Below are 21,407 nucleotides of genomic sequence, written 5' to 3'. Positions count from 1 at the left end.
AGAGAATAAAGTACAGCACCAAAAAGAGAAAGTACTTTTGGTTTAATTGTTTATTTAAAAATATTTGTAGATACTTAGTGCCCTTCATGGCTTCCCAGATGGCTCAGTGGTAAATAACCCAGCTACCAATGCAGGAGACTCAGGTTTGATCCCTAGGTTGGGAAGATCTCCTAGAGGAGGAAATGGCAACCCACTCCAGTAGTCTTGCCTGGAGAATCCCATGGACAGAGGAGCCTGGCGGGCCACAGTCCATGGGTCACAAAGAGTCAGGCGCAACTGAGCACAGCACACACACAGTGCCATTGATAACAACCTTAGGTACACACACATACACTTTTAGTGACTTGCTGCCTTTGTAACGCCCATCTCCATTTTCAGGTGCCTTGCTGTGTATAACACAGTTAGCTGAATCACTTGTGAAACAACTGATTACACCAGCGTAGATTACGCCATCATTAAGACTTTTATCTTAGGTTTTTCTCTTAGGTTCAGTGTAGAATTCTGTTCTTCTCCATGCATATTTAGAGCATTTTAACAATCCGGAAGTGTTTCAGCATGTATTTCTTAAAGATAATGATTCTTTTCAAAACCATAATCATAATGTCATTTTTACATCTACAATAACTAACAGTGTTTTCTTATCATCAGGCATCCAGTCCAAATGGCCAGTTATTACACATAGTTAAAATATTTCAAAAGGCATTTGTTTGAATTTGAAAGGTCTGAACTTTCTAATTGGTTGTTTGTCTCTGAGTCTCTTTTAATCTCTCTCTTTCTGTTTAGTCGCTAAGTCATGTCCAACTGTTGCGACCTCATGGACAGTAGCCTGCCAGGCTCCTTTGTCCATGGGATTCTCCAGACAAGAATACTGGACTGGGTTGCCATTTTCTTCTCCAGGCTCTCTTAATCTAGGCTCTCCCATATCTTTTTTTTCCTTTACAATTTTGTTGTTGTTGTTGAAGAATTTGCTTGTGGAGTTTCCTACAGTCTGGGTTTTGTTGACTGTACTTTCGGGAGCCATTGACCATCTTCCGGTCCTCCCTATCAACTGACAGTAAATCCAGACGCTGATTTGACTTAGGTTCGTTCCCCTCATTGGCAAGCGTGCTTCATGGGACTATGCGTACTTCCATCATGAGGCTCTCAAAGCCTGGTTGTCTCCCTTTTTGTAACATTAGCAGCCGTTAGTGAGCATTGCCCGTGTCCCTGATTACACTACATGTTGCAAAATGTCGATTGTCTAATTCTCTCATTCGTTCTTCATTTATTAGTTAGAATATGCCTGTAAAGAGAAATTTCTCATCAACAATTTAGTTATCCTGAATTCATATGGGCAAAGCAGGATATATGTTTGGTTCTTTCCCTGAATTTACCACTTTTCAGAATAGGAGTTGATTCCCTAGCTTTGATAAAAAAAAAAAAATCACTCTGAAACATAGATTCACATAACATATATCAGTTTGAGGCATCGAACCTGTTTGATGTGTTTCAGTCCACTGCAGTTCTTACTGATAGTCATGTTGTCTCATCTGTGTCCTTTTCTCATTCAGTTCTGAATCCTTTTGGCACGACTTTATTAATCTTTGATGGCTTCCTTGATTTGACAAGATGTTTGTCTGATAAGATGTTTTAGGCTTGTCATCTTTCCTGCCCCAGACCTGAAATCAGCTATTTCTCCAAGGTTACCTGGCTTTTTTTTTTTTTTAAATGATGTCTAATGACTAAATGTAATTATTTCTGAAAAAAAATTACACATTGGTCTACTCAAGTCATCCTAGAAGTCTGTTGATATGGGGCTGTTGATCCTTTTAGTTTTTTAATTTTTATGAACCTCATGTTTTGGTTTTGGAAAAGGTTTCCATAGTTTTAAACCTCAGTCCAGTTTATTTAGGTATTATTTTGTTTGTCCAGCTTTAATTTATAACCTTCAAAGGAAAGAGAAATGTTGGGTTTTAGCTCGACTTCCGTTTTTTGTTAATCTGTCTAGATGCATACTTACCAAGTGGTTTTCTGATACTGTGACAAAGTATAATTTAGTTGATTAAGAATATTCGCGAAGTGGATACTTGACTAGCAACTTCAAGTTCAAATTGTTGCCCTGCTATTAAACATGCCAATCAAAAAGATTTGAAAACTGTTGGTAGTTACTGTTGATAGACTCAGAATTACTGTATAACATCAGGTATGAAACCATGAGATGCAACAGCCCAAGTAACCTACATGTTATGGTGTTATAAATGCTGTGGGTTTTATATCCCGTTTGGCTGTTGGGGAGTTCAAAGTAGTTATGCTTCTGACAGTTTGAAACTCGCGATTGCTTTGAAGAGCTGCTGTTGTGCTGTTATTTTCTGCTCTCAGCCCTGTGCATTTGTCTCAGATCCCATGTTCTTGGATTCTCAGCTTCTTGACAAAATCATCCTGGTAAATTTCTCCCCTCAACAACAAGCATTTCTTGAGTGCCTGGAAGGGCCAAGCAGTCAGCTCAGCGCTTGAGGCAGGAAGATACATTGGGCAGTGTGACTTTTCTTTTAGAAGTCCCACAGCTTCAGCTTTACACTTTTCTTCTGCCTTTTAGGGGCTCTTAGCAGGATTATGATACCTGGGATATAAAGGCCTGAAAAGGAGCACTAAATCTGCTGGGAAGGGAAGCAAAAAAACTGTCTGTGGTTTCCTGTCACCTCTCTACTTTCTCCCTTCCCAGACAGGGCACTTCTTGTTAACAGAGGGCCAGGCAGTGACTCAGTCCTTGTATCCACTCTCCCCACCCCCACCCCCCCGACCACACTGACCATGTGTTTCTCTGGAATCTTCTTCACTTCCCTCCTTTTGACCTTGTTCTCCACTCTTCTAAACATTCTTGCCTCTTAAAGCTGATTCAGCTTAGCTACACTGACATCAGCGGAAAGGCTTCTGCCTTTCTTCTTTCACACGTGTCCAACTTTAAAGCCAGTTTCCCATCTGCCCCATCGTGTATTCTTTTACAGGCCTTACAGAGAATCTTTCACAACAGGGTTCTATGAATTCATTTTTAATAAAAAAGTTTTAAGCAAACCTTTTAGATACCTTATCCATAATGGTGTTTCAACCATCTATGTAGTATCTGTTGAGTAAAATTGGTTCCTGAAATGACTGGGTGTTGGGGGAAAAGCAATATTTTCTAATTATTTTATTTTACAGAATCTCTAATTAAATTAATACGTAGTAGAAGCAGACATCTGACCGTTTGTTCTCTTTTACATTTTGATTGGCCTCAAACTTTTTGGATTTTTTTTCACTGAGAAGCATAGGGGATCACCTTCTAATCAGGCACCTAGCTTCGAGTCTCCTTTGAGTCCGAGAACCAGGCTGTCATTATAAAGTCCAGGGAAAAATACCATCTCTACTTATCCTCAAGCCATTTTATTACTTAAAACTTTATAAATATTTATGTAGAGCAATATTCGTGTGCTTTCTCTCTTTTACTTAAAAAAAGGTTCTGTTTTAGGTGACTAAGTCATTTTGACTTAGCTGACTTTTTACTAAATTGGTGCTCTAAGATGCAGTTTATTTTCCCCTCCATAATTGTTACACAGAATCCTTTGTACAGGCTTATCTAACTCTGATCAATTGTATTTAGTCTCCTTTTTTTATTAACCTGCCAAACCATCTGCATACTCTCTCTCTGTTTCCTTTTTCCTTTAAAGAGGCTTTTTCTGTCTAAGGTATTCTTATCCCATCTGTCAAATGCATGTTCTTAAGAGAGCTGTGCATGAGGTTTGCAAGGGTTAATTTTAGTCGGGAAGTGTTTAATAACTCATTGTTCTTAGCTTCTTGGTTGAGGCCCTGGCGAGGTGAAGGCTTCCTAGTGCAGGCTGCAAGGCTTTGTGAAGCACTTCCCCATTGAGGGAACGGCCCTGTACCCCATTCTCAGCTTGAATTCAGTGCCCCTCTACTGTCAGGGGCAGTGGTCCTGTCATGGCAGGGGAGAGCATGAAGTCGAGGTTGATCCCAGTGCACTCAAGAGGCTCAGCCCAGGGCACCATTCCTGTTCTGTGACTGTCCATTCATCCTGATCTTTGACTTTTTCCAGCCTTCTGGCCTAACAACTAGGCTCCCAGTGGCAACTGCATTTCATTGTGCTGAGTGATAAGCTCTGGTTTAGGGGTGACACTTCCTCCAGACGTACTCAATCATCAACATTTGTTGAGCACATAACGTGTGCCAGAGACCAGATAAGGGGAGGGAATCGTCAGATCTGTCCTTTAAGGGCTCCCATTCCAGGGGGCAGACCGGGAAGATGGGCCCAGGAAACCCTCCCAGCATCAGGGCCCATAGAACTAGTGGCTGTCGTTCATGGAGCAGCTTCTGTGTACAGGAGTTCACAGGCATCGTCCCCCTGCCTCGAAATGATCTGGTGGAGAGATCATCTCCCAATTTTAAGCACAAAGGAAATGAACTCAAGCAAGGTATCTGGCCTCAAGTCACACAGCTACTGAATGTCCAAGCTGGAATTCACCCCTGGGCATCCCAGACTCCAAATCCTGTGCTTTTTCTCCTCTTCCTCACATCCTCTGTAAAGATGCTTAGGCAGAGGTGACAAGAGCAGGGAGATGGGCTGGGAGGCTGGGGTTCCTCGGACCATCTTAGAAAGCTGCATGACAGGTGTTCTTAAGGCTGTCTGAGGAAGCCAGTGGTGGCCCTTGGTTTATCTCTCCCACCTGGGTTTCTTCTTTCTCATCTTGTCTTTACCACTCATCTCATCTCTTTACCACTTCCCTGCTGATGCCCAGTTCTGGGAGTTGCTACTGGCTGCAATGGTTCACTGCCCGCTACCTGGGGAGAGAGTTCAAGCCCAGTGGCTCTTGGTTCACTGAGATCTGTGTTCTGAGCATCTCTTCCTTGGGGGAGCTAGTGTGCAATTTGTAAGTTTCAAGGCTTAGGCATGACCCCCTTGTTGGCCTGGTGCCCCTTAGTGGTGTGTTTGTAAAGATACCGAAGGAAAACGTGGCTGGTGTCAAGGTCAGCTTTGTTGGACTTGAAAGTCCCTGCGCTGCCTGAGGTCCTCACCTGGGAAGTGCGGGTCCCCAAACCGTCAGCCCAAATGCTGCCGGGAAAGCATGAGCTGATGAGAACCGGGCCTCATGCATACTTGTGTTGGGAAGAGTCTGTTTATTAAAAACTTGATGCTTGGACTTCCCTGGTGTTCCAGTGGTTAAGACTTCACGCCTCCACTGCAGGGGGCACAGGTTTGATCTCAGCTCAAAGACAATCCCACATGCTGCTTGGGGCAGCAAAAAAGTTTTTTACAAAGTTGATGCTTGAGTGTACCCATTAGGGTTCTCTGGCTGAAAGCAACAGAAACCAATTCTTCTTTCACTAAAATAGGGAAGAAGATTTACTGGAAGGCCATGGGATGGTTTATAGGGTGGAAGAAAAAACTGGAGGCTCAAGTCTGGGAAAGATGGCAACCAGTCAGCCCTGGAGTCCCCGCCTCATCTAGGGGCCCTGCTGGGGGATCTGCTGCAGCCCGTTCCAGCCTTTGTCACAGCTGCTGTGAGAGGTAGTTGAGTCCTGTGCTGGCAGAGGGCAGGGCCGGCCTGTGGGCGGACGGTCCCATCTAATGGTATCTCCTCGGGGAGGGGAAAGTTCCCCAAATGGCTTCTCCTTCCTGAGTGGGCAGTGGTTTCTCCTTGGGACACACACAGGCAACCACCTTGATGAGCAAATTTCTGCCATTGTAAATTCCAAAACTCACACAGACTGTCTTTTTAAAAACTATGTTGAGGTATTAAATTCTACCCTTTTAAAGTTTACAATTCAGTGAGTTTAATACATTTTTAGCATTGTGAAGCTCTCATGAGAATTTAATTTTAGAACATATCTGTCCCCCACTAAAGATGTCTCCTAGCCATTTGCAGTCAGGCCCTGTTCCCACTCCAGCCCTTAGGCAACCACTCATCTGTTTTCTGTATCTGTAGATTTGAACATAGGTTCTCATATGTTCCTGGCTGGTGAAATTTTTTCTGGGTATCCTGTTAACTATGCTTTAGGTGAAAGAAAGAAAGAAAGAGAAAAGGCCAGTGCTGTGGAAGTGTGTACATTACTGGTCTGTTTTCCCCCTCCCTTTTTTTTTTTACTTTCGATTTTCCCTTCTCTCACCTGGAGAGTAAGGCAGGAGAGCTTAATCCTAGTCTTGATGATGCTGCCATTATTTAGCTCTGTAAGCCTTGGTCACGGAACATTCCGGGCCTCAGTTCCTCATCTGTAAAGTTAAGAAAAGGGTGTGACAAGATGATAACGCGTGTTCTTTCTATCTCTAATGACTGGCAGTTGTGATCTTTTTTGGTGAAAACTTTCTTGGTGAAAAAGTACTTCTTGATTTTTATCTGTTCTCTTCAGTCAGGGCTGGAACACAAGTTGATGCTGGGCAAGGGAGGTGGAGTCCTGAGAAGGAGCAGGGCTTTTCCCAGAGGGAGCTCGCTGTCTGATTGGCGCCAGCTGCCCTCGAATGCTGGCAGGGCGTGGTTAGCACCCACATCGAGTTCAGCGCAGAGGTAGGGAGGGGCCGGCCACAGAGCGGGGCCTCCGAAACCCCACCGCCACCGTGAGAAGTTGGTCGCTGTGAGAAGCTGCTTGGCAGCTGGCTTAGCCAACCGACAGTTAAAAACCACCCATTTCATCTTTGGGGGGAGGAGACATCCCAGCAGGTTTGAAGGCGGAGATGGGGAGGTTTTGCCTTTCGAAGCAGATCTCTTATCTCCTCTGGCTCTGCTTCTGTCTTTCTGTGCACTCAGGTTAACTGTAGATTTGGCTTTTGCAGCGATGGTAGCTTTAGCAGACGTGTGGAGGCTGGCTTTTGGCACCGCAGGCAGCTGGAGAGTGGTGTTTTCTGACAGGGAGACGTCCTTAAGTTTTATAATTTATGGTGTCTTTAAATACAGGATTTTGTTTACTGTTGGCCTAATTATACCTCTGATATATTTTATTTAGCTTAATGTTTTAATTTTGTGCTCATGCTCAGAGGTAGTTTCCCAAAGGGTACTGTTTAAAAAAAAAAACTTAGGTCTTCTCCTAGTGGCAGCTTCCTGAAGACAAGGAAATGGGTTTTAGGGCCACAGACTTTCTCATGGGCTTCTGTGCATATTTTAACTGTGTTTGTGCTCTGTGAGATCTAGAGATCCTGTCTGCCGAGTATTATCCTACACTGAAATATCCTACACTAAAATAGAAATATAATACTGGCTGCGTATGTGATTTTAAATATTCCAGTGGCCACATTCAGAAAAGGGAAAGAAACAAGTGAATTTTATTTGAAAAATACTTGAAATGAAATTGAATAATTTTACCTAGCACATCTAAAATGGTATCATCTCAACATATAATCAATATAAAAATTAGTGAGATATTTTGCATTCTTTTTTTTTCTAATAAGTTTTTGCCACTTGCTGTGTATTTTATGGCACATCTCAATTTGGACGAACCACATTTCAAGTATTCAATCCATGTGGCAAGTGACACTTTAGTGGACAGCAAAAGTTCTAAACCTTTCAAAGGCTTTACAAGGGACATTGAAAGAGCCCTTAAAAGGGGTAGGAGAGACATAACCACATGTTTTGTGAGCTCTTAACAAAGCCATACATAGGTTTCCTCCTGTTAGAGAAACTTGATATGTAAAAATTCTTCTTGACAGGAAAGGTAAAGCAGGAAGTGATTATTCATGTTACAAAAGAATTAACCACAGGATCCTTTAAATAGCAAGCTCCCTTCGTGCACCGAAGATCTGACTCAATTTGCAAAAATGTGATTGACACTTGGCATTTTAGTAGCATCTTTGTTGGGCAGAGAACTATCTGCCATTATAAAATGCAAATGCAAGCTGAGCCGTTGGTTTCTCACAGCTTGGTTGAGTACCTACCTACTGTATGTTATGGGTGCTCATAGGGACCACGACAGAACTAAGGGACATCTGTACCCAGAAGGTATTTAGAGGCTTACTGGGAGGATAAGACACACATGCAGCCACCACAGCATGGAATTGCCTCAGTGCCAGAGCCCAGGGAGGCTCGGGGGGCCACATGAACCAGAAAGGGGGCAGCCAGAGTCCGGTTGGGCCCAGAAGGAAGGCAGAGTGCATGAGATTAAGTGTCTGGGAGTTTAAAGGAAGGGTAACTCAGGAAAGACCAGCTCAATAGGATGTTGGGAAGACTTAAAACTTACTCAGTTATGCTTTATAGATCCCTGAGCCCCCAGTCCGTCATTCTCAGCCTTATTCCTAGCAGCCGTTGGTAAAGCTGTGTTCTTTTTGGGCTCCTCATAAGAAGGAGATGGAAGGAAAACCAGGCTATGCTTCTCTCCAGTTTTCAACAGCAGGCAGCAGCTGTTTATTTCTTTGGACTCATCTTCCTGAAGCAGATCCCTTTGTCCTCTTCCAGCTTTACCTTGATAAAGCCAGTGTAGAGAAGGCAGAAAAGGAGACTTGCTGTTTAAGAAAGAAGAAGCACAGTTGTGTTCTCGAAGTTGATGGGGTTCTGAGTTCCCCAAAGTACACACCAATTCAATTTAGCATCAAGATGGACCCTTGAGCAGCTTCCTTCCCCCTCTACATCAGGCAGGTCCCATGCGTTGCTTCCCCCCAACTCCGCTTTGGGCAATACTCTGTCCCCATCAGAAAAGCTATGAGTGGGAACTTCCCTGGTGGTCCAGTGGTTAAGACTTTGCTTTCCACTGCAGAGGGTGAGGATTTGATCCCTGGTCAGGGAGCTAAGAACTCACATGCCTCATGGCCAACAACCCCAAAACATAAAACAGAAGCAACATTGTAATAAATTTAATAAAGACTTTAAAAATGATCTGCATCAAAAAATTAAAGGAAAAAAAACCATGAGTTTTAATCTGTAAGTACTGCAGTAGGATCAGCCTTGTGGAGCCTAGGTCAGTGTTCTAATCCTGTTCTTGTGAAAAAGAATAATACCTGTTATTTTAAAAATTACTATCTCCATATATGTATTTATTTATAGATTATGTATAAATATATTGGTGTACTTGTTGATTAAGACAACCCCAAAGGAGCTTCTAAACATTTATTATTAGGTTTAATGAACTTTTGGAAAACATAAGACTGACTATTGTATGATTTTAGACATTGGTAAAAAGTGAAGACATTTGTCTTCATGGCTCAGGTACATCATTTTAAATAACTTGCTAATCCCAATAGTTCCATATTATAATTAGGTAACTTAAACCTGTATCAAGAGTAGGAGAAAACCCGAATTACAAATTGTCATGATAACTTGGAGCATGTTGTGGTGATTGGCTGGTCCTTGTCTTCGCCTCCTAACATGGCTGACAAAGAGCTCCCACCTAGGGACTGAAGTGTCAACACCTCCACATTTGTTTGTTGACATGGTCGTGTGTCGAATATTATCTCCATCCCCTATTTTCTTACAAACTCTTCTCAAGCCTCTCATCCATTTAGTGAGGGTGATTTTAGTTGAAAGGGGTAATAGTCATACAGAGGCTCTACCAAGAGGCCTCTCAGAACTGTGGGGTGCCCGTGAAGCTGAAAGCTGGTGCTGACTCTGGCAGCCGCTCTTGTCAAGGGACACAGCTGTCCTGCAGACTGCTCTGTGCCCTTGGAGCATCCCTGACTGCCTGACCTAGAGGCTGGATGAAGGAGCCAGTGTCATTCTGCAAATGGAATGTTAGAGATGTTGAATTTTTCTCTTTCTAAAATTAAAAAATGAATGAACTCATTTTTTTTTCATCTTGTCAACTAATTCCTCAAGTAGTGAGTGCATCTCAGTTTGGAGAGCACTGGCTCAGAAAATAAGCTTAACTACTTTGCTAAGCTTCAGGTTCTTTAATTGGGAAGATGGGCATCAGAGGATTAAGTGAGATAATGCAGGAAAAGTGTCTGGGGCATAAACAGTGGTTACTGTACTCTCAGTTCTGATAGCACAGCTTCAATAGATCCTTGTCTAGGTAATTTGAAGAAAGCTGCTTTTTGATCGACCTGGTTCTGATTGTTATGATGGCTCATTTTAACTGCTGGTGTGAGCATACGATACAAGAAAATTGGAGTGTTTCTGCCTTTGTATTTGTCAGGAACCAGGAGAAATCTGAAAAGGTTGCCTTGTTTATGCTCTTACACTTTTCCTTTCTGTTGATAAGTGATGAAAATGGTTCACAGCTCAACTTCAACCTGGGCAGATTTATGACAGCACAGTCAGCCAGCTAATTTTGGAATGAAAAAATAATCTAGGAAAGGAAATTCTGCTTTGAGTTGCTTATGAACTGTCTGGCTTAGCTGATATTGCAAGTGGATGAGATGAGGCACACCAGTCTGGGTGGATGGGCTTGTTTCATCTGCAAACACTTTAGGAATTTATCCCCAATGGATGTATATGCAAAATGTATTTGACAAGGAGCCCATTCACCTACCAGTCTTTTTCCTGGAAAACCTACTGCTTTATATTAAACTTGTAAAAGTCATTTGCGCTTTTTTTGGTATTCTATTGAAGAAATCTTTGCCAAACCCAAGATCACTAAGATTTTCTCCTGTGCTTTCTTATAAAAATGTTATGGTTTTAGTTCTTACATTTAGACCAATGATCCATTTTGAGTTCATTTTTATATATGGGTTCCTTACAGAGCTCATTTAACTTTTCCATTCTTTTTTTTTCTTTTTTAAAAAATTTATTTATTTTTTAATTGAAGGGTACTTGCTTTACAGAATTTTGTTGTTTTCTGTCAAACATCAACATGAATCAGCCATAGGTGTACATATGTTCCACTCTTTTTTAAAAAATATATTTATTTTTATTTATTTATTTGGCTATGCTGGGTCTTAGTTGCAGCATGCAGGCTCTAGTTCCCTGACCAGGGCTAGAGTCTAGGCCCCCTGCATTGGGAGTATAGAGTCTTAGCCAGTGAACCACCAAAGTCCCTCTTCTATTCTTTTACTGTAATTTCTAAGTTGCTAATTCACCACTTGTGATTTCACCTAATTTTTACTACCCTTGTATTTATTCATTCACCCTTTGTTCATCTGTCTATCCATCCATTTATTCATTCATTCAGATCAAGCTGCAAGTAAAAAAGGCAAAGGACAGGAGACTGAGGTGGGCATGAGGTGAACCCTGAAGAGCAGATGAACTGTTTAATCTGTGTGTGGATAAATTAGTCAACCTCTGGGTTGATTGGCTCTGTTAATTTGCATGGGTACCAGAAGACCTCTCTGCCTCATTTTTTGCCTGCACTTATTACTGTGTGTACAAATCACTGTGGGCTGGGAGAACAGTTGCAAATGGTATTGCTGCCTAAGCTGCCATCTTCTTATTGGTGAGAGGCAGGCATTATCTCTGTAGCATGGGAATGATCATCACCCACATTTTGCACAGTTCAGGCTGGGAGGTTAGCCTCACCTAGTCTTGATGAGAGAGGGGGCACCCGAGAGCCAGACTTGCAGCTGCTGTGGCCCGCAGTCTCTGCGCCTGGGGAAATGGTGCTGGGCTGCGTCTGGGGGCAGGGTGGTGCACCAGGGTTGTCTTCCTTCTGTCATTGTGTGTTTCCCCTCTGAAGCCCCCGCTGGTCCTGAGACCTGTAGGTCACTCTGCTGGTGCCTGACCACGGACCAGCACTTTGTGGCTTCTGTGCTACAGGCCTCGGGTTAACCAAAGTCGGGCTGCTGTGGGTGGCCCTGTTATTTTAAGTATCGGTAGAGGGGAAGCCCCTTTAATAGGACTTCCCTGACTGTCCAGTGCTGCCGGCTTCGGATTTCTCCAACATCCGATCTAAAGTGCTCTTCTTCTTTTTTGGTCCCTGTTCCTTCCAGTGGAGGCCATAGTGGAGTTTGACTACCAGGCCCAGCACGACGATGAGCTGACGATCACCGTGGGTGAGATCATCACCAACATCAGGAAGGAGGATGGAGGCTGGTGGGAGGGACAGATCAATGGCAGGAGAGGTTTGTTCCCTGACAACTTTGTAAGAGTGAGTACAAAGCGAAAACCCCTTTTCCTGTCTCCTATGTGGGTTCTACTGGCCAAAGGTGTGGGGGCACTTGAGGAGGAATTTCCTGGGACCCTCCCAGGGGAGGAGTTGACAGCTTGACATCTCATGTGCTGTTGAGAAGAGCACATAGAGCTTGGCCCTTGATATCGGGGGATACTTGTTTTGAATTCACCTTCTTTAAGGCCCAGGATGTTCACTTTCCAAACTGTATCACTTAGACAAGCTAGAAAAATGTAAAGTTTGTCTACTTGCTTTACTTGTTTTACTTTTAATTGTGTGTATGCTCTGATAGTTTCAGACTCGTGCCTTTTTCTGTCCCATCCGAAATGAAGGTGAAACTCAGTTTTGACCACTTAAATCAAGTAGCAAACTAAAGGCAGAATTCCAGTTGTGCCACGTTTCCATCTTTACATCATATTGCTGTTTTGATAGGAACAATGTTATTTTCCTTTCCCCCTTTGTGGTTATGAAGCATTGAGTAAAATCTTTTTTTTTTTCCAGTAAGGTTTTGAAAATGATGGCCTTTGCTGAAGGGTTAATTACGAAAAATGTATTGTATAACTCAGTCATGTTGAGAAAGTTCATACCATGCAATTGTAAATAATAGTTGGAATTAGCTTTAAAAATGGATCACCTGCGGGCTGATCCCAGTGGGAAATACCATGTAAGTCTAAAAAGTCCTTGGACCGTAACTTTCCCGCCCAGTGCTGGGCTAGACAGGCCTGTTCTTGGTAGGGAGGGTGGCATGCAGGAGTCCCCAGGGCCCCTGCTGTAGTTCCGGTGGCACCAGACCATGCCTGAGACCTGGGGCCATCGGGAGGCAGGTGGTGTGGGGGATGCTGAGCCCAGAGAAGCAGGTGCCCCCATCAAAGAGCCACGTGAGCGACATGGGAGGAGTTGTTGAGGAAGCACAGTGAGGTGCTCCAGGCTTCACCGCCTGGGCCTTCTATCAGTAACCCCCGCCCCCACCCCCCACCCCAGTGTAGAACAAATGGAAACCCAGGTTCATCTTTGTTCAAGATCTTGCCTCAGAGGATCCTACTAACCTCTCTCGTGCTCTTTCTCCTTGGTGTGCAGAAAGTTGGGGAGAGCTTGGTGGGTTCCAGGCTGATAAGCCTTGCTTGCTCTGAACAGTGTGGGAGGATAGACTTTTTTTCTTGGACTATGGTAGGACCTGGCAGCCCTCTCTCTCCCATTTTAAGACAAGAACAGCTTCACATCTGGGCCCCAGGGGTTGAGTCTATTGATGAGTGAACGAGGGTGAATTCTTTTGCCCTTCCCAGCTAAACCCCAATTTTGGGGCAAGGACCATCCTTAGCATTGAGCCAAATTCTGAGTTGAAAGGGGAACTTTTTTGGATAAAAGAGACAAAGCTTGGCATGAAGATGGAGGAGGAAGGAGTGACAGAGGAGAACCATGGGAAGGAGGGGAGGACCAGGGGAAGGGGGGGAGGATCATGGGAAGGAGGGGAGGACCACGGGAAGGAGGGGAGGCTCAGGGGAAGGAGGGGAGGATCAGGGGAAGGAGGGGAGGACCATGGGAAGGAGGGGAGGATCAGGGGAAGGAGGGGAGGACCATGGGAAGAAGGGACTCCAGGTCTAGTTTAGAAGATGGGCCCTGTTTTGAGAGCCTTTACTGTGTTCTTTCTTTCTTTCAGTTGCTCAATCATGTCCAACTCTTTGTGACCCTATGAACTGTAGCCCGCCAGGCTTGTCTGTCCATGGGATTCTCCAGACAAAAAGACTGGAGTGGGTAGCCATTCCCTTTTCCAGGGGATCTTCCCAACCCAGGGATCAACCTGGGTCTTCTGGGTCATTGTAGGCCAATTCTTTACCATCTGAACTACCAGGGAAGCCCCTTACTGTGTCCTTGGCATATTCCAAACCACTAATCTACAGACTCAGAAACTTTGAACTTAGCCTTTGCTCAGGGATAGTGGGGCATCATAAGTGTTTGTGGAAGCTAGTGGGCACCAGGGCAAGGAGGGCATGCTCGAGAAGAGCCCCAGGGGTGCTGGGGAGCAGGAGCTCGTCACTGAGATCCTGCTCCCCTGCCAGGGCCTCTGTCTGCCCCTCTGCACCTGCTGGGCCTTGGGCCAGGCCAGCATGGCCCATGGGCTCTGTCTCAAGGGGAGGCTTGTGGGAGATGTCTGAGGCAGAGGGGAGGCCAGCGACATCAGGGCTTATCCTGCTGGCTCCCCGCCCCAGGCTGGCCTGTGTTTGGCTGTGTCCTTCTGCAAGATGGTGGCTGCTCCCACCAAATCGTTTTTCTACATTCCTTTCCCTGCATCATCTCAGCAGACCTGGGGCTCCTTTGTTTCTAGCCCTCAGCTCCTGCCTCGGAGTGTCTCTCTCCTTCACCTACTTTGTAAAAGTCTCTTTATGCCTCCCATTGCAGATTACCTAATCCGAGTGTGCCATCTGTTTTTCGCTCCCTCCTGAGCCTGGCCACCTCGTCAGGGCCCTCTGAGGATTCATGGAGACCATGCGCCAAAGTCACTTAGCATGTGGCCGGCCACCTACCAACACCTGCTGTCCCTGCTGCTGGTGGTGGAAGGGACTGTCTCCCCTGGCCTTGGCCTGAAAGCCCCTGCCCTTGCCTGACACTTGTCTCACCTTAGCTTGAGCACCTCCAGGGAGGGGAAGCCGCATGCTTGGGAGGCGCTTGGTCCACCTGTGCCAGAGAGGATGTGGCAGGAGCGGCTGGGGCCGCACCACTTGTGGCTGTTACATTTGGCAGAAAAAGAAACTTCGCTTCTTTCAGATGGCTGATTCTATTTTCAAGTCTTCACCCACTGGGAATGTTTTAGGCCTATTATTGAAAATCCGGTGGGTGGATGCAGCAGAGCTGAACAATAAAGAACACTGCCATAGAGAGTTCTGGAAGCTGAAAATACATCTTTAGGTAGTAATAATCATATTGGCATAAGTTCAAAGTTTTGAAAGTAGGTTTACACATGCCTTATTTAGCTTAAGAATCATTTTTCCCCGCAGAGAATTGAGTAATCTTGTGGTATCCCGTTGTTTAGTTGTGTGCCTTATGCCAATGTAACCATCATTGGAGAGCTTATCTTAAGTGTTTTCTTGATTCATTTATCAGATCCTTAATCAGTGTCCCAGTTGAACCTGCTCCCCTAAAGTGTGGGGATTCAGTATCCACTCTCAACTCTGTATTGTCTCAATTTCTTCAAGGAAAAATACCTGGCAGTCTGACCACTCCAGCATTAAGAAGATGCCTGGTTTGCAATGATAAAATTAAAAACGAAACAAAACACAAAGTTATCTGGGCTTCTCCAGCTCTTGGGCTATTTCTTGGTGCCCATCAGTGTACCCAACCAGGCCCCATGGCCTTTTGGGTTTGTTCCTCTTTTGCTTTTATTTAGTTAGTTCTTATTTAGTTGATTTACTGTACATGTGGAAGAAGAGTCTTTTAGAATCCCTCTTCCCTTTCTTCTCCCCACCTCTCTCCTCACCTACTTCTTTCAGAGTACATTTTCCTTGATCCCTTCTCTTTAAAAAAATTTTATTCATTTTTCAAGATGCAGTTTACATAGACTAAAATGCTGTCCTAATTGTACAGTTTGATTTTTTTATATAAGTGCATGACTCTATAACCATCATCCAGATGACTTTTATTTCTATCTCTCTAGAAAGTTCCATCATGCCATTTCCCAGTCATTCCCCTTCTCATAAGTAATCTGTCATCATAGATTAGTTTTGCCTATACTTGAATTTCATTTAATAGAATCATGCAATATGTACTCTTGTATATATGGCTACTTTCACACAACAAAATGTTGTGCATATCAGCTGTTCTTGCTGTATGGTATCCCATTTTATGAGTATGCTGTAATTTGTTTATCCATTCTCTTATACATGCACATTGGGTTGTTTCCAGTTTGAGTGTTTATTGGAGACAGGCACTCATTTCTCTAATGTATATACATGTAGGAGTGGAATTGCTGCCCTCCCTCACTTTCAACATATTTGTTTTTCTGTTTAAATCTGTGGCCTCTATGAGGCGGGGATCTGGGGCCTCATTTGTGCCTGAGTCTGGTGGTCTTCATGTAGTTGACCTTTGAGTTTGACTGCTGAAGGGTCCTTAAGCACAGAACTCAATCTCCTAGGGACGATTTGATTGTTGGGTCCATGAACTATCAAAGACTCCTTCTTAGATTGTCAAAAACATGCCAGTAGAGAGCATGTGTCAAAATTTTACTGAACTCATTTAATGAAAGAACTAGCAGAATAACAAAACTGACTCTGAGGATGTGGGGAACTGATGAAAAAGTCCATGAGAAAAGGAATATTCAAAGAAAATCAAAGCAAAAACAACATTATAAATCAACTATACTTCAATAAAGTTAAAAAAAGAAGATCAAAATGGGTTCATGCGTTTTTTGTCGTTTAGTCACACAGTTGTATCCGACTCCTGCGACCCTATGGACTGGAGCCTGTCAAGCTCCTCTGCCCATGGCATTTCCCAGGCAAGAATACTGGAGTAGGTTGCCAAGTCCTCTGCCAGGGGATCTTCCTGACCCAAGGATCGAATCCATGACTTCTGCATTGGGAGGCTTCTTTATTGCTGAGCCACCAGGGAAGCCCATGTCTCAGAGGACAATAAAATCTTTTTCTGTTTGTTTGTTTAAATGTTTTTATTTTGTATTGGGGTATAGCCAATTAACAATGTTGTGATGGTTTCAGGTGAACAGTGAAGGGACTCAGCCATACATACACATGTGTCCATTCTTCCCCAAACTCCCCTTCCATCCAGGCTGCCACATAACATTGGGCAGAGTTCCATATGCTATACAGTAGGTCCTTGCTGGTTATTCATGTTAAATAGAGCAGTGTATACCTGAAGAGAACAATAAAATCTTAACCTCTGGGGTTATCATCTCTATCAGAAAAGAAAAAAAGAAAATGGCGTATCTTACTGTTTTTCTATGTTACCCCAGGAATTTTATAGAATTGTAAAGTACCCTAATAAAGTGTGAGTTAAATTAGGATATATTTTCAGAGAGAATAAGATAACCCCTTCGGCAGGGTCACACTTATTAGAAAATACATCAGCATGACATTAAAAGTTCACACAATGATCATTTTTGGTTTCATTTCCAAGTTTTGGATATTTTGTCTTCACAGACCACAATAGACTGTAATATGAGATATAATGGTAAGAGACACGGATGAAATCCTCATAGTTATTTATTTTTTAAAAATACGGCTGCCCTCCTGAGACCTGAAATGGAAGAGAAATATAGCCACCCATGAGAGGCAGATGTGGGCTCTTTCGTAGGGGTTCATTTCCCCCATGGTGGATTTACTGACCAGTGTCCCCCTTTTTGGAACCTTACATCAGAGCCAGACAACAGTGGATTTGAGTCCAGCAAAAATCTTCTTAGCAGCCTTTTCCTGAATTCTCCTGACATGTATCCACAGACAGACATTTTTTCACAACTGGCAAAAGGACTCTCAAAAGGCAGAGGCCTTGAACCCATGGCTTGGGTCCCCAAGCAGGGTTGGCTTGTTTTAGGGGGTGACCTTAGGTGAAGGGCAGTGGGACCCAGGCTCTCAAGTAGAAAGCAGGAAGCTGCAGCAGGGGTTAAAAGAAGGTGATTGTTGATCTTTAAGTCACTGTGTGTGTGTGTGTGTGTGTGTGTGTGTGTGTGAGGAAGTGTGCACTCTCCCTGCCTGTTGGTGGATGTGTGAGCTAGAAGCACACGCTGCCGCAGCCGCAGGCCCCCCTGTCGAAGGCTGAGGTGTGTTTACTTGTAGCTGTAGGTCTTATGCTGAGTGTAACAGTTTTCAGCTCGGTTTCCCGTTGCCCCAGCTTTCATCTGCTAGGTGTTTCCTCTCTCTCTGGTGTATCCAGAGTCTTTTTTGTACTTGGGTGAAGTGGTTGGTGAACATGGTTATTATTTTTTTTTCATCGATGAGGTGGAAGGTGAGGCTTTTGCATGTTTGCACCAGTCTGAGGCAAAGCTCATATTTACTCTGCTTGTCTTGATTTCAGAAAACACACACATTTACTTCAACAAGTGGCATAAAGCAGAGATTTCCAAGTTGCTATTCTATATCAGAAACCCTGAAGTAGATCTCTTTGATCGCATTTTTCTTTTTCACCCCAAGGGCCATTGATTTTGTGAGGTCTCTAGAATATTGTCTTCAAGGTACTCACCTCTCTTAGAAAGGTGGCGGGAATTTTCCAGGTGTGTTTCCTAGCGTGCACAGCCTCCTCCTGCTCACAATGCATCATGGTGATGTCCTTGGGTGTGGGGAATCTGCCATACTCCTCAAGGACCCTTTACTGGCAATCTGCAATGGGCCGGGACCAGAGACTGTGAGCACAAAGGAGACACGTGAAATGAAACAATGTATTACTAGGAAGCTTCTTCCTCAGGAGGACAGTGTTAGCTCCTGTTACCTGGCCTTTGGTCATTCTGTACTCTGGAGAGCATATGTTAGACATTGTTCTGAAAAGATGGGCCTGATTAAAATGCCACTTGAGAAGGTTTTGACTAGACTCATCAGGCGGCTCTGTTGCAACACGCTAAATGAACCTACAGTTATCTTTTGGCCCTGATTGCTGGGTTACTTTATGGAATAATGATGACTGTCTTCTCTTTCAGGCTCGCTGGCTGCCTAGCTCTGTGTATATAATCTTGCCCATGTCTATCTGCATGCAAGGACTAAAATTTGTTGAACGCTTACACCAAGCAGGAAGGAGGCTAAGCCCTTTACATGATTTTTTTTATTTTAATTATTTTAAATTATGAAAGTATGTTGAAACATTTACAGGAGATTTGGAAAACACAGAACAAGGTTACATATAGTTCAACTATATATTGCAATTATTTTTTTAGGTAGATAAATGAAGATTTTCAGTTGGAGTTTCAATATCAAACTCTTAAGAATTAACAGAATGAATATACAGAGAAGTAGGATATAGTAGGCGATGGCACCCCACTCCAGTACTCTTGCCTGGAAAATCCCATGGACAGAGGAGCCTGGTAGGCTGCAGTCCATGGGGTTGCAAAGAGTCAGACACGACTGAGCGACTTCACTTTCACTTTTCACTTTCCTGCCTTGGAGGAGGAAATGGCAACTCACTCCAGTGTTCTTGCCTGGAGAATCCCAGGGATGGGGGAGCCTGATGGGCTGCTGTCTGTGGGGTCGCACAGAGTCGGACATGACTGAAGTGACTTAGCAGCAGCAGCAGCAGGATATAGTAGACCTGAAAAGCAATCTGAACCAATTCAACATAATTAAGATTTATACAATTTTCACACAATAGTAGGATACAAATTCTATTCAAGTTCCCATAGACTGTAAACTAGGAGACATTGGAACATATCCAAGGACATAGAACAAGGTACAAAAATGTAATGGTCTAAAGGTATTGAAATCATACAGAGACTGTTCTCTTATCACTGTCGAATTATGTTAGAAATCAATATCGAAAGATATTTTCAAATGCACTGTGACATTTACCAAGAGAGATCTTTGACTTAGCCATTGAAAGCCTCAGTAAAATTAAAAGACTGAAAAAACAAAGAGGGTGATTGCAGAGAAGCAAGCCTTTAAATGAGAAATTAGTATCAAAGTGAGAAATTAATATTAATGATACTTTAAACAAAATTCAAGCCCTTTACATGCTTTATATATCATTAAATTCTTAACACCTCCCTATGACATAGGTACCAGTTTTTTTTTTAATTATGCTCATTTTTTAGAAGAGATAACTGAGGCATCTTAAGGTTAAAAGAGTTCCAAGCTAGTGAGGAATAGAGAACTTTGGAACCTGAACTCAAGCAGGCAGCCTTATCTGGGTGTCCGAGTTATCCTGGTGGCGTTAAACCCCTCACCATTATTACCCACTGCATCCTGCCTTCCCCAAGTGCCCAGGGAAGTGCACGTTTGTACCACTCTGAGAGAAACCTCTCAGTTACTCTGCCATTCTTGAGTTAAAAAAATTACAGAGTTACTTTACAACAAGTGACATCAAGTAGAGATTTCCAGGTTGCTATTCTATATTCAGAATTGTGGCTGTGAACTTGCTTTCTGCATTTTAAATGATTCTCTTAAGAAATCAGCTACTTCAGCTCAAAAGAACAACCTTTGCCTGGATTTCTGGGCTGGTACTCTCTTTTCCTATGAATTCTGAAAGTAAGGCAATTCAGGAAAATATTTCATTTTACTCGTTTGTAAAGAAGCTTGTTATTTTGCGGTGTTCAGGATATGCTTTTCAGAAGGAGCTTTGTGGTCTTTTCTAAGAATGCTAAATAACCCAGATGTGTGACTGCCTAGTTGTTCCCCATCCATGGAGGCCTTGCACACAACCAGTTCCAACTCAGATTTTTGTTGAAACTTTGAACATGTAGTTTTCTTTTAGAGAACAAAATCTTAAAACTGACAACTGGAGCCTGTTAGATGCTGTTCCGAGAAATGGTACTCCAGGAAGGGTCTGGAGTAATTGAAGACAAATGTGTTACCAGTAAAAGCCACACCAGTTGGCATATTCCTCAGCCTTTGTCACTGTTGCAGCACAGGAAGTATGTGTGTGTGTGTGTGTGAAGCGATGTCTTGTGACTCAGGGAGAGCAGTCCCCTGACCCAGTTGATCTTTGTGATTATGCATAATGGAGTCTTATTTTCTTAATGACAGGATTATCGAATTTGAGGTTGGAAAGGGACTTTGAAATCATGTGTTTCCTTTTTTTTTTTTTAATTTTATTTTATTTTTAAACTTTACATAACTATATTAGTTTTGCCAAATATCAAATTCAACCCCTAGCTTTCTAACCGATCAGAACCTAAACCATGTAAGATATTGCTGTGATCATTACCGGACACTTAAACTTGGGAACTGGGGGGGGTCCCATACAGGACCGTAAACCAGTCAGTCTCCAGTCTGGCACTGCTCCGGGCACACTGTATCGTCAGGAGTTTGGAGCGGGCCGCAGTTGGTATAGGAGCCTTGGAATATTTTTTAAAGTTCAGGTGATTTGCTGCCTGAAAAAGCCTGGGCACTCCTTTTGTACAGTGGAACTGATTGTATTGTTCTCTTCAGTATCTTTTCTCAAGCCCATGGCTTGGTAGCCTGTGAGCTGAAGTTCTACATTTGAAAATACTGTTATTTCTAAAGTACCTTTATGAATACATAAAGAAACATAATCATGCTGGAAATTGTTTTTTTAAAAAGTGTACTACAAATACAAAAACAACACAGAAATATGCAAACAATGCTCTTTGTGAGCCCATTAGAATTAATACGTTCTAATTGCAAGAACTCTGGACTACTGAACCCTGAAGTAAACACTGTCTTCTACCCAGTGGTAGTAAGGTGGGCAGAATTTCTAGGAATGATCCCCAAATTCCACTCCAGAATCTCCAGAACCCATGAATGTGATGAGCT

At 43.3% G+C, this 21,407-nt stretch overlaps 1 protein-coding gene across 2 annotated transcripts in view; it reads left to right on the top strand.

Annotated features, from left to right (window-relative positions):
- SH3KBP1 (SH3 domain containing kinase binding protein 1) overlaps window positions 1-21,407 on the top strand; it is a 336,343-nt gene that overhangs the window by 30,308 nt on the left and 284,628 nt on the right. The window contains exons 1-2 of one of the 2 annotated variants that reach the window (XM_025276217.3): window positions 6,667-6,686; window positions 11,813-11,970. Coding sequence is in view for 1 of the 2 variants with exons in the window: in XM_044937139.2 (XP_044793074.1) it covers window positions 11,813-11,970 (158 nt within the window). In the remaining variant the exon portion in view is untranslated. Of the gene's footprint in view, window positions 1-6,666; window positions 6,687-11,812; window positions 11,971-21,407 lie in introns of those variants that run through there. The other variant, XM_044937139.2, reaches the window with a different exon arrangement.

This window comes from Bubalus bubalis, chromosome X (genome assembly GCF_019923935.1).
Source record: "Bubalus bubalis isolate 160015118507 breed Murrah chromosome X, NDDB_SH_1, whole genome shotgun sequence".
NCBI classification, from domain to species: Eukaryota; Metazoa; Chordata; class Mammalia; order Artiodactyla; family Bovidae; genus Bubalus; species Bubalus bubalis.
This window is presented reverse-complemented; position numbering and strand designations above follow the sequence as displayed.